Source organism: Drosophila mojavensis, unplaced genomic scaffold, assembly GCF_018153725.1.
Source record: "Drosophila mojavensis isolate 15081-1352.22 unplaced genomic scaffold, ASM1815372v1 contig_74, whole genome shotgun sequence".
Taxonomy (NCBI): Eukaryota; Metazoa; Arthropoda; class Insecta; order Diptera; family Drosophilidae; genus Drosophila; species Drosophila mojavensis.
Genome location: NW_025318899.1, coordinates 21,638,428 through 21,648,573, shown reverse-complemented (window position 1 = coordinate 21,648,573; position 10,146 = coordinate 21,638,428). Strand labels below are relative to the sequence as shown.

The window sequence follows — 10,146 nt, the reverse complement described above, 5'->3', positions numbered from 1 at the left end:
TTGTCTATATATTGTAAATCAACCGAAACAAATTTATACTCTGGTTTTAGTTTTGTTGTTGTTTCTTTTTAGTGTATCTGTTTGTTTTTGTTGTTTTGCGACGTTTCTGTTGTTTTAGTTGTTGTTGCTGCTTCTGTTGTTGTTGTTGTTTTCGTATTGAACTAAAGGCGAAAAAGTTGCTGTGTTAATTTTTTTCTTTCTTTCTCTTTTATTTGCAAGGCAAGCACTTTTAACTGCAATATTAATTATATATATTTTTATGTTTTACACACACACATACACACGTAGGCAAACACACAAGCATATACACGCCCTAAAAGAATTTTGTTGGAAGCACAAATAATGACACCAAAGTGAGTAATGTGCTTGTTGTTGTTGTTGTTGTTGCTGCTGATGCGGCGGCTGCTGCTGTTGCTTCTTCTTCTTTATATGCAACTGAACAAACATATACACACGCCAACACACACTCACACATAAGCATTCAACACGAGCTCACATACAATCATACACACTCCACACTCCATAGTGCACTCACACACATACACATGCACACTCCACACTCACACACACAGGGGCACAGACAAAGCGCAGATTTCAATAGAACGCTCCTGTAGGCGTGTTTAACTTTATGGCCTTGCTTTTAATTTGTACTCTAACCGGTCGTTCATTCGCAACTTGAATTAAAAGCGCTTTCAATTTGAAATTTAAAATTTAATGTTGCATTTCAATTACTTAGGGTTTTGTACGCGAAATTCCACTGCAATTGTTTAAATGCAATTTACATGCGACGGCGCGACCAGAACGACTCGCAACTTCGCTTGTCGAGTTTTCGAACGAGACTGTTAGTGTGACCGACGTTTTGGCAGCATTGAAATACCGAATGTTGTGCTGTACAAAATATACTAGCCTGCACGCTCTCCACTGTAGTGTCTATGTTCACATTATTTTTAAAACAAATTTATGACATGCTAAACAAACAAACAACAAATAAATTTTTGATCTAATACTGAAAGCTAACTACTTCACCATTTTCAAAATTTTTTATTTGAAAATTGTTATCCATTATCAGCAAGGCATAGACAGCTCGATAAGTTAATCGATGTGCACCAGCCCTGGTCCGAAATCTAGTGAATTGTTTACAAACTCTTTTTATTGGTTTAATAATGGGAACACCCCGAAAAGGATTTAATTACTACGCGCCCTACTCTCAGAATGTGCGACAATACCCATCTCAGAACACGGAGTACATGTCCCAGCATAACGGTGGCCAGCAAACGCCACAGAGACCCAATCCAAGCACGCCACATTTCTACCAAAATCGAACGCCTCAACAACAAAATGTTGGCTTCTACGAGGACAGACAAGGCTCTTCAAGTGCAAATACGCCTCACTTCTACCAGATTAAAACACCTCACCAGCAATACGGAACCCCGCGGAATTTTGGTCATCGCGGCAGGGGCGGCGGTGACAGGCGTGGGCAGCACCAAAATAAAAAAAAATTTAACGATAGGGGAAATGCTTCTCAATACTTCCACAGTTCCATGTTGGAGGACCCGTGGCGGGAGCTAATGGAGCGCCACAATGCAATACACGGTAGTGTCTTAAGTGACCCACAGACGGACAGTATAGGATCGGATGAAGAGTTTGAGCTCAAAACTTAATATATTTATTTACATTGTAATATTAAAATCCAATGACAATGACTTAATGCTAGTTGATTCGTTTACTTTGCTACTGTCGTCATTTCTACTGGCGCCGCTCCAGATACTTCTCCCAGTCGGCGGCAATTCGATTGTAGATGCCCATAGCGGCGCGTGCATCCTCCACAGAGTTGTGCTCGCCCGTCTGTATCTCCTGGCCGAGTACGGCCATGGTCAGGCGCTTCAGGCTAGGTGTGTGGCCGTTGGAGACGAGCTTGCAGAGCGGCTTGTAGCGCGAGGTGTCGCGGATATGGGCCACGGGATGTTTGATGTTCAGCACGGCGAGATCGTTGCGCAGGGCATGGCCGACGAGTATTTTTCCATGCAGCAGCTTGACCACCTCATCCTGCACAGCCTCGAACTCCTCGCCATTCTCGATGTCGTGCGGGCGTATGCCCGAGACGGCGGTCCTGTAATCTGTAACTGGCGCGCGGGGCTTTACGTGCTTGTCCAGCAGCACTTCACCCACCTTGTTTACAATGGAGACACGTGCCAGCATGTCGTCCTGGCCATTGAATCCCACACCGACCATCTCGCAATCCATGGCCAAGTACCGATTGCGCTGTGCCTTACGCTTGAGACGTGCACGAGCCGACTTGGACAAGGTGCCGTTGGCGTCCTCACCGTCCATATTTGCTGCTGGCTGCTTTTGATTCTCGCTGCCGACGGCTGCTGCTGCCTGCCAATTGGAGCCCGCGGCGCGTCGATTGATATTTGGCTGTTGTACTTGCAGACGCTCCATCGAGACCTGCAGCTTACGTTGTCCGGGCGAATTCGAATTCGAGTTTGTGTTCATTGTTATTTTGTTTTCATTTGCTGTTGCGTTGGTGCCGCGGTTCAAGTCGAACTGCTTCTGACGTTGTGCTGAAGACATCGAGGCAAAGACGGAACTTTTACATTACTTGCTCTAAGTGCGATGTTCGTTTAAGGTTTCGTCTTTCCTTGTAATTTCCAAAATTATGTGGAATTTATCGCCCTTCTGCCAACAGCCGTAGTTCCCAAAAATGTGTTTTTGTCAATCAGTTGCTCGGCCGATAGCAGCTTATCGAACGTCAGCGTTACCTCTACGAACTTATCGAATGATTCAGCAGCTGTTCCGTTAGTTTCAAATTAATTACACAATATATACCGAATTGTTTATAAAATAAACATTTGTTATGTAATATAATATTAAATTTATTTATGAAATTATTTTCAAAAGCCGCTGCTCGGATTTGTTTACAAAAATATTTTGTTGTAGGCGCTTTGAACTAACACTGTAAGCAAATGTTAAACTGTTATCGCTGTATGTCAGCTGTTGCAATTGCAAAAAAAAAAGTTGAAATAAAACAGAGGAGGAATCAACAATACAGAAATGTGCTGAAAACGGAAAAAACAAAGGAAAATCTCAAAAGGAACCTGAATTTAGTTCGTAATAAGTAAATTAGTGGGCTCTGCTTGCGAGACTCAAGTTTTAATTGATAATAACGCACTAATTCGAAAATGTTGTAACCATGCAGTAGTCCAATAGCTGCACGCACGTTGTGCGGCTTGTGGTGGAAATTGTTGGAGTTGGAGTGCAACGTTAGGCGAAAAGTTCAGTTCGATTTCACTATTCATAACATGTCCGCTGACCCCACAGGCAGTTCGATGCAGAGCTTTCACACGCGCTGCGGCCGCTCCATAACACTCGGCAATGGCAATCGTTCAGCGCAGCGCTCCATGCGAAATTTCAGCCATGCGCTCGTGTTCAGCGCCGAGCCGCTGGTCGACGATGTGCTCTTCGAGGTGGTCATCGAAAAGAAGGTGAGTAGGGATACTAACTATTAAACAGTATATGTCCTAATCATGTGCTTGTGTGCTTTGCAGAATCACTCTTGGGGCGGGAGCATTGAGATTGGCGTCACATCGGAATCGCCCGAGGATCTGGAATTGGTTGCTTGCGCGACGGCTATGCGCAATGGAACCTGGGTCATGTCCGGCATCGATGTGCGCAAGGATGGGCGCCGCCTGCTCGAGTACTACGGCACGGATCTGGAGACACTCAATGAAAATGATCGCGTTGGGGTCATGCGCACCTCCAACAACGATCTCGTCTTCTACGTCAACGGCGAGTCGCAGGGCGTGGCCGCCAAGAACATGCCCAAGCCGCTCTGGGCTCTAGTTGATCTCTACGGACGCTGTGTGCAGGTGTCCATCTGCCCCACAGACGTGAGCGCCATCCACAACACCAGCAGCGAGGTATTTCAGTTGGTTTGTCTCATATTAAATAAATGCCTAAAGCGATCTATTCTTTCAGCAGCTGCTGGACTCGCCCTTGCAGCAGCCGCTGCAGCAGGTCATCCAGAATTTGGATGTGCCCATGAGCGTGGATGTGAGCGTCGTCGACAGCGGGAATATTGATGCATTGGCCCGGCTAAATCTCAATGGCAATGCCAGCTGTAGCTCCAGCAGCGGCATTGGCGACTTCTATGATGTCAACGATCGCTTGCGTTTCCATACACGTTGCGGCTCTCTGGTCAAGTTGCTGCCCAATTTTCGTTCAGCCGAGCGCCGTCGTCCTCTGGACGAGTTCAACAATGGCGTCGTCATGACGCATCGGCCGCTGCGCGACAACGAGCTCTTTGAGATTCGCATAGACAAGCTGGTGGACAAGTGGTCGGGCTCGATTGAGGTGGGCGTCACCACGCACAATCCCACAGTTCTCCACTTTCCGGCCACAATGACGAACATGCGCAGCGGCACCATCATGATGTCCGGCTGCGGCATACTGACCAATGGCAAGGGCACGCGCCGGCAGTACGGCGAATTCAATTTGGATGAGCTACGCGAGGGCGACCGAGTGGGCATGATGAGGAAGTCGAATGGCAACCTCCACTACTACATCAACGGCCAGGATCAGGGCATAGCAGCGACGCGGGTAGCCGCCACACTGTGGGGCGTCATCGATCTGTACGGCATGACCATCAAGGTGACCATCGTGGATCGTGACGAGCGCGAGCAGCAGAATTTGGTCACCAGAAGAAACAACATTGTCGCTGGCATGGCTCTGGCCTGCAGCCATGGCCAGTCTGGGACGCCTACGCTCAGTCTGCTGAGTCCGGAGAGCGAGATGAACGTGGCCGGCGCGGCTGGCGGCCTGAGCGAAACCATCTCCAGCACGCGCGCCATTGCACGCAACGATGATCGCCTCACGTTCCATCACATTTGCGGCAGCCATGCCACGGTCACGCAGAGCGGACGCACAGCGCTCCGGCCCAAGTAAGAGCACTACTCCAGCTCCATCTAATAATAGTTTCTAATTAAATTTAATACATGTTTTAGCGCTGCCGATGACTTTAATAACGGCGTCGTGCTCACTCGTCGTCCGCTGCGGCCCAACGAACTGTTTCAAGTGCGACTCGAACGTGTCGTCACCAAGTGGGCGGGCTCTGTGGAAATGGGCGTGACCACGCACTCAGCCGACGAGCTGGACTTTCCCTTCACCATGACTAACGTGCGGTAGGTGCGTTTTTAACTGGTTTGAATCCAGCTTTAGCATCTGGTTTTTGCAGCTCTGGCACTTGGATGATGACTGGCAACGGTGTCATGCAGAACGGTGTTACGGTGATCGAGCAGTATGGCCAGAACCTGGATCGTCTGCAGGTGGGCGATCGCGTGGGTGTCGTGCGCAAGGATGACGGCACTCTGCACTTTTGGGTGAACGGCGTCGATCAGGGACCGGCAGCGACGAACGTGCCGGAGCGAGTGTACGGCGTGATCGATCTGTATGGCCAGGCGGCACAGGCCAGCATCATTGACACCTCGGAGTGCGGCAGCCCGGACACGGGCAACTCCACCATTTCCAATACGACGCTGTACAGCGAGGTGCCGCTGCGGTTCCACAGCATTCATGGCGCCAACGCTGGCATCTCAAATAGCGGCCTGACTGCATCGCGTCCCAATTCCTTGGCCGAGTTCAATGATGCCATTGTGTTTAGCAATCGGCCGTTGCGCAATCGGGAACTATTCGAGGTCGAGCTGGAGACGATGGTGCGCCATTGGTCCGGCAACATTGAGATCGGTGTGACGGGCACACGGCCGGAGGATATCCAGCTGGCACCAAATGCCACCGATTTGGAGGCCAATGATACCATCATACTGTGCGGTCCCATGATCTTCCATAATCGCAAGACCATTCGCACCAATGTACTCATCGATTTGGACACGCTCGGCACGGGCGCACGGGTGGGCGTCATGCGCAACGGCGACTACATCCACTTCTTTGTCGACGGCATGGACCAGGGTCCGGCTGGGGAATGCCACGCGCCCAACATTTGGGCCATCATTGATCTCTATGGGCAGTGCGCGCAGGTTAGCCTGACCCAGACACAGCTGGACATCCGGGCTCCGTATGCCACCAGCGAAAACTCGCAGAGCTGCCAGGCGACGTCCGTCATACAACATCCGGCGCTGGAGACCAAGCACCGCTGGACATTTGTCTCGGGCAACGTGGCGCTGACCAAGGACTGGACAGAGGCATCTCGATACACTGGATCCACGGCAGCCCTCTCGCACAGCCTGGTCTTCTCCGAGCATCCACTGAGTGCGGGCTCGCCTTTCGAAATAAAGCTGACGTCGATAAATCCCATGTTTGCCGGTAGGTTAGCAAAATGTTTCATGAATCTTAACACTCAAATCAAATCTTGTTGCAGGCTGCCTCAGCATTGGCATCACAGATCTCAACTTGGCGGATGAAAGCGTGCGGAAGAAGCTGCCCACGAGCCTCAAGCGAATCCCGGCAAATGTCTGGTACGTGAGTGGCAATGAGGTGCGCTTCAACTCCAGCTGCTTGCAGCGATCACTCGCCTCGCTGGAGTGGCTGCGCGTGGATGATCGCATCACACTGGAGCGCGTCGAGAACTCGGTGAACATTCTGCTGAACGCCGAGAACGTCAACATTCAGTTTCACAATGTGCCCAACAATGTGTATGTTGTGGCCGAGTTGCGCGGCTCGACGATGGCCGTGCAGGTGATCTCCACGCAGGTTCCCGCATCCCCGTTAAGTCCATGCAGCCTGCGCCTCCAGGACTCCATGGACTTTGGCATGGATCCACTGAACAAGCAGGACAGCTCAATGCTGGAGTCGATCGATTCAGAGGCGCAAAATTATGAGTTTGTCGACATATCGAACAAGCATACGCGCCTCTCCGACGATCGACGCAGTGCATCGAGAAGCAAGTCGTTTAACCAGGCCATCGTGTATCTCAACAAACCCTTATGCAAGGGCGAGAGCATCAGCATCAAAGTGGACGCCATTAACAACAAGTGGAAGGGCACCCTATGCTTGGGTGTGATGGCAGCCTGCCCCCAGGCGCTGGCCGTGCCCATATCGTTGCTCAACTGCAAGCGCAGCTGCTGGCTGGCCACGCACGACTACATCAACATCAATGGCCAGGTCATGGTCTCCAAGTATGGTGAGGCGCTCGACAGCATACAGGTGGGCACGGTGATTACTCTCTCGCTCACCCACGCCGGCTTGTTAAGTAAGTATGGAGATGTCTAAAGAAATAATTAGGATTGATAAACGATTTGCTTTGCAGTCATTATGGTGGGCTCCACGAACTTAGAGGATCTGGCCAGTGGCCTGCCCGGTCATGTGTATCCCATCTTTGACATATATGGCAAGTGCGAGAAGATCACTTTGCTAACGGGCAACGATGCCTCGCGCACTGGCAACGCCAACGGCACGCCAATCTTGGAGGCACCTGAGGCGCTGGAGCTGGACAATATGCCGCAGCAGTGCGAGAAGGCGCACTTGGAAATGCACGAAAAGGAGAAGGATACGGAGCAGCTGAGCGACAGTGCCAGAGAATTGCCCACAGGTGCCTCTACGTCCGCCTCAGCCAATGTCATGTAAGAAGCAGCACAGATTAAAACAACTTGATTTAAAGTCTTAAATCTATAAATCCTTACCAACAGGACCCGTTCGGTGATGGAGAGCGTCTCAGAGAATCTGTTGCTAAATATTTCCATAAAGAATCGCACGCTTGAACAGCAGCGCAATGAGCTGGGTGGATCATCCTCCACTTGGTAAGTGCATCCTATATTCAAGTATTTCAAGATTGTAAACCAATTTCCTTTTTAGCTGCTTGCGCGAGTCCTTGCAGCTGCAGCACAACACAAATCTGAATATACAGCGTAGTCAGAGCACCCAACGGTTTCAGAACTCGCTGAACACCTCAACAGGGGGTGGTGGCGGCGGTGTTGCGAGTGGCTCAAGTGCAGCGGGCCAGTTACATGGCTCGAACGCAGTCTATGACACCAACAAGGAGTACGACGAGCAAATCCTGTGCTCCAGTGCGGCTGCACCAGCCATGGACGCCTCGCACGAGTCGGAGCACAGTGAGAACAATGTGGAGGCAGTTGCGGAGGCGGCCAATGAACGTGAATTGTCCAGCGAGCCGGATAATGTGCTGGAGGATGATGAGATTGATTATATGAATCACTTGCTGCTGCTGCAGCAGCTGCAACAGAATGAATACACGCGCATGCAACATCATTTGATACCGGACCAAATGTCCTTACTTAATTTGGATCTCTCCTCGCTCAACTCCTTGGAGTCGGAAACCAATTCCAGTGGCAATGCTAGGGACTCGTTGCGTAGTGCCGCGGCAGCCATGGAGCAAAACGATTGCGAATATCTGAAGCAGGTGAAACGCTTCTGTGCCTCCCTTGTGCTGCCGCAAGCCTTTTTCGACGTTCGCCTCGATCCGATCTGCTTCTGCTCGAAGTGCAACGGCAACAGCAACGGCAACGGAGACAAGCTGGAGGGCTGGGTGTACTTCAAGCTGAATCAACAAACCGTCAATGCGCTTAGTACGTCCACGTCGTCCGCTGCCGGCTCTCTGGCGGCACAAGTACACTTGGATCTGAATGGCGACTGGCTGCCCTTCTACTATATGACACGCGTGGATAAGATTCGCGCCATTTTGGATCGAGGGCAGCCGCTGCCGCTGGAAATGGACGAGGATACGGTGGCAGCCACGCACAAAGATGAGCCAGGCACGCGTCTGGAACTCTACTACTCGCCCAATGCTACAGTGATTGAGCCGGTGCTGCCACAGCATCATTATGTCTCCGACCAGGGCGTCCATCGCATTTCCACCTCGTTTGAGGTGTACGTGCGACGTCAGTCCATCTCCGGCGTGACCACGGGCAAGACGGCTACCGAGGCCAAGCGACGCAGCATGCATTCGGCCGACAATGAGGCAACGCATGAAGGTGGATCGGGAGTGGGCGGCGCTGTTGGCGGTGCCGGCAGCAGTTCGAGCACTCTAAACGAGTCCTCTGTGCACCTGCTCAACGACCTGTGCTGGTTTACAAAGGAGGCGGGCGCCTGCATCATAAACGCTTTAATTATTAAATTGGATCGCACCGAGGAGCCTTCAAGCGAACCCTAAGCAAAGCATCTATGGATAATGATATTTATACACTAGTCACCAGCTCGCAGCCAAACTTCCTATTTATTTCATCTACACACACGCTAGCTATCCACGCATTCGCCTTCGCATTAGCATTCCCCCGTTTATAAGCAAGTTTTGTAATGTAAGCGCATAGAATTTCCAAATATACTCACAATGTTACACCTAATATCCACTCTTGCGTCTATTTTACTATATTTAAGTGCTATTCGAATCATTTAATCGAACAACAAATTTTCTTAAATGCATAAGAGTTGCGTATTTATTAAATTGTTACAATTTTAGTTAAAAAATTCTTTTGAAATGCACTTTACACTTTAGGCTCTGTTCTATTTGATTTTATGTCTGCTATCTGCGCCACTTTGTTTGTGAGACTATCAAGTTTCAGACCTACGTCTACTACTAAATCATCATTCGACTTGATCTTCGCCTCGTATTCGATCTCTTTCTCTTTCATAAGCTCCAGATTAGCTTTCAATTCGGCTACCTTCATTTCGAGTTCCTTGATCTGATTGTCTTGGTTGCGGATTGTTATCGCACTTTCCTCTGCTGCCTTTTTAGCCTTGTCGCCACTCTGCGATAAGGTCCTTAAAAGGGTATAGCAAAAGGAACCGCACTGTTTTTCCAAAGCTGCTGAGCTCTCACTTAACTGCATTTGAAAGTTTGCAATCAGATATCTCTCGAGTAACTCGATTTCAAGCCACTCACCGAATCATCTTTGGCTGATGCACCTGCTAGAAATGCGATCAGGAAAATTACTACAAATTGCATATTTTGAGTAGGTTCTTCGATATTTTTAAATAAAAAGTCCCACTAATGCGCTTGCAATGTGTTTAACGAACAGAACTGAACTGAATATTATTGTGAGGCTACAGTAATAAATAAATATGTATATTTTAATGATTCTATAGGCATATGTAGTATATATATAAAATGCTATCATTAATTATGTGACCTTTCAACCTATTTCAATTCGGAGAATACGATGTTATATATTATGCAAA

The 10,146-nt window shown here is 49.4% G+C and overlaps 4 protein-coding genes and 1 long non-coding RNA gene across 7 annotated transcripts; 2 read left to right on the top strand and 3 right to left on the bottom strand.

The window, feature by feature from the left end:
- Nucleotides 1-134: 134 nt before the first annotated feature.
- On the bottom strand, nt 135-901 carry LOC122757466. 2 transcript variants are annotated; one of them, XR_006357507.1, is made up of 2 exons: nt 733-901; nt 135-161 (listed from the first exon to the last, which is right to left on the bottom strand). It is a non-coding gene; the product is annotated as an uncharacterized LOC122757466 (long non-coding RNA). The 2 variants fall into 2 exon arrangements; XR_006357508.1 differs by having other exon boundaries at nt 143-233.
- Nucleotides 902-1,013: 112 nt separating this feature from the next.
- Nucleotides 1,014-1,713, top strand: LOC6583252. Its single transcript, XM_002008889.4, has one exon. The coding sequence runs from the start codon at nt 1,164-1,166 to the stop codon at nt 1,659-1,661; it is 498 nt and encodes a 165-aa protein (XP_002008925.1). The 5' UTR covers nt 1,014-1,163; the 3' UTR covers nt 1,662-1,713.
- LOC6583251 (RNA exonuclease 4) lies at nt 1,644-2,824 on the bottom strand. The gene has a single exon (XM_002008888.4). The coding sequence runs from the start codon at nt 2,572-2,574 to the stop codon at nt 1,747-1,749; it is 828 nt and encodes a 275-aa protein (XP_002008924.1). The 5' UTR covers nt 2,575-2,824; the 3' UTR covers nt 1,644-1,746.
- Nucleotides 2,825-3,010: 186 nt separating this feature from the next.
- On the top strand, nt 3,011-9,311 carry LOC6583250 (neuralized-like protein 4). Of its 2 annotated transcripts, none has more exons than XM_015162788.3 (9): nt 3,011-3,485; nt 3,549-3,920; nt 3,982-4,940; nt 5,004-5,180; nt 5,234-6,318; nt 6,374-7,204; nt 7,262-7,574; nt 7,641-7,751; nt 7,807-9,311. In XM_015162788.3, exons 1-9 carry the CDS (start codon nt 3,303-3,305, stop codon nt 9,119-9,121), a joined length of 5,346 nt encoding a protein of 1,781 aa, XP_015018274.1. In that variant the 5' UTR covers nt 3,011-3,302; the 3' UTR covers nt 9,122-9,311. The 2 variants fall into 2 exon arrangements, with proteins under 2 accessions (XP_015018274.1, XP_002008923.1); XM_002008887.4 differs by having other exon boundaries at nt 3,979-4,940.
- A 65-nt stretch (nt 9,312-9,376) lies between these two features.
- On the bottom strand, nt 9,377-10,008 carry LOC26527338. Its single transcript, XM_015162787.3, has 2 exons — nt 9,851-10,008; nt 9,377-9,791 (listed from the first exon to the last, which is right to left on the bottom strand). The coding sequence occupies exons 1-2, from the start codon at nt 9,911-9,913 to the stop codon at nt 9,453-9,455; spliced, it is 402 nt and encodes a 133-aa protein (XP_015018273.1). The 5' UTR covers nt 9,914-10,008; the 3' UTR covers nt 9,377-9,452.
- Nucleotides 10,009-10,146: the final 138 nt, after the last annotated feature.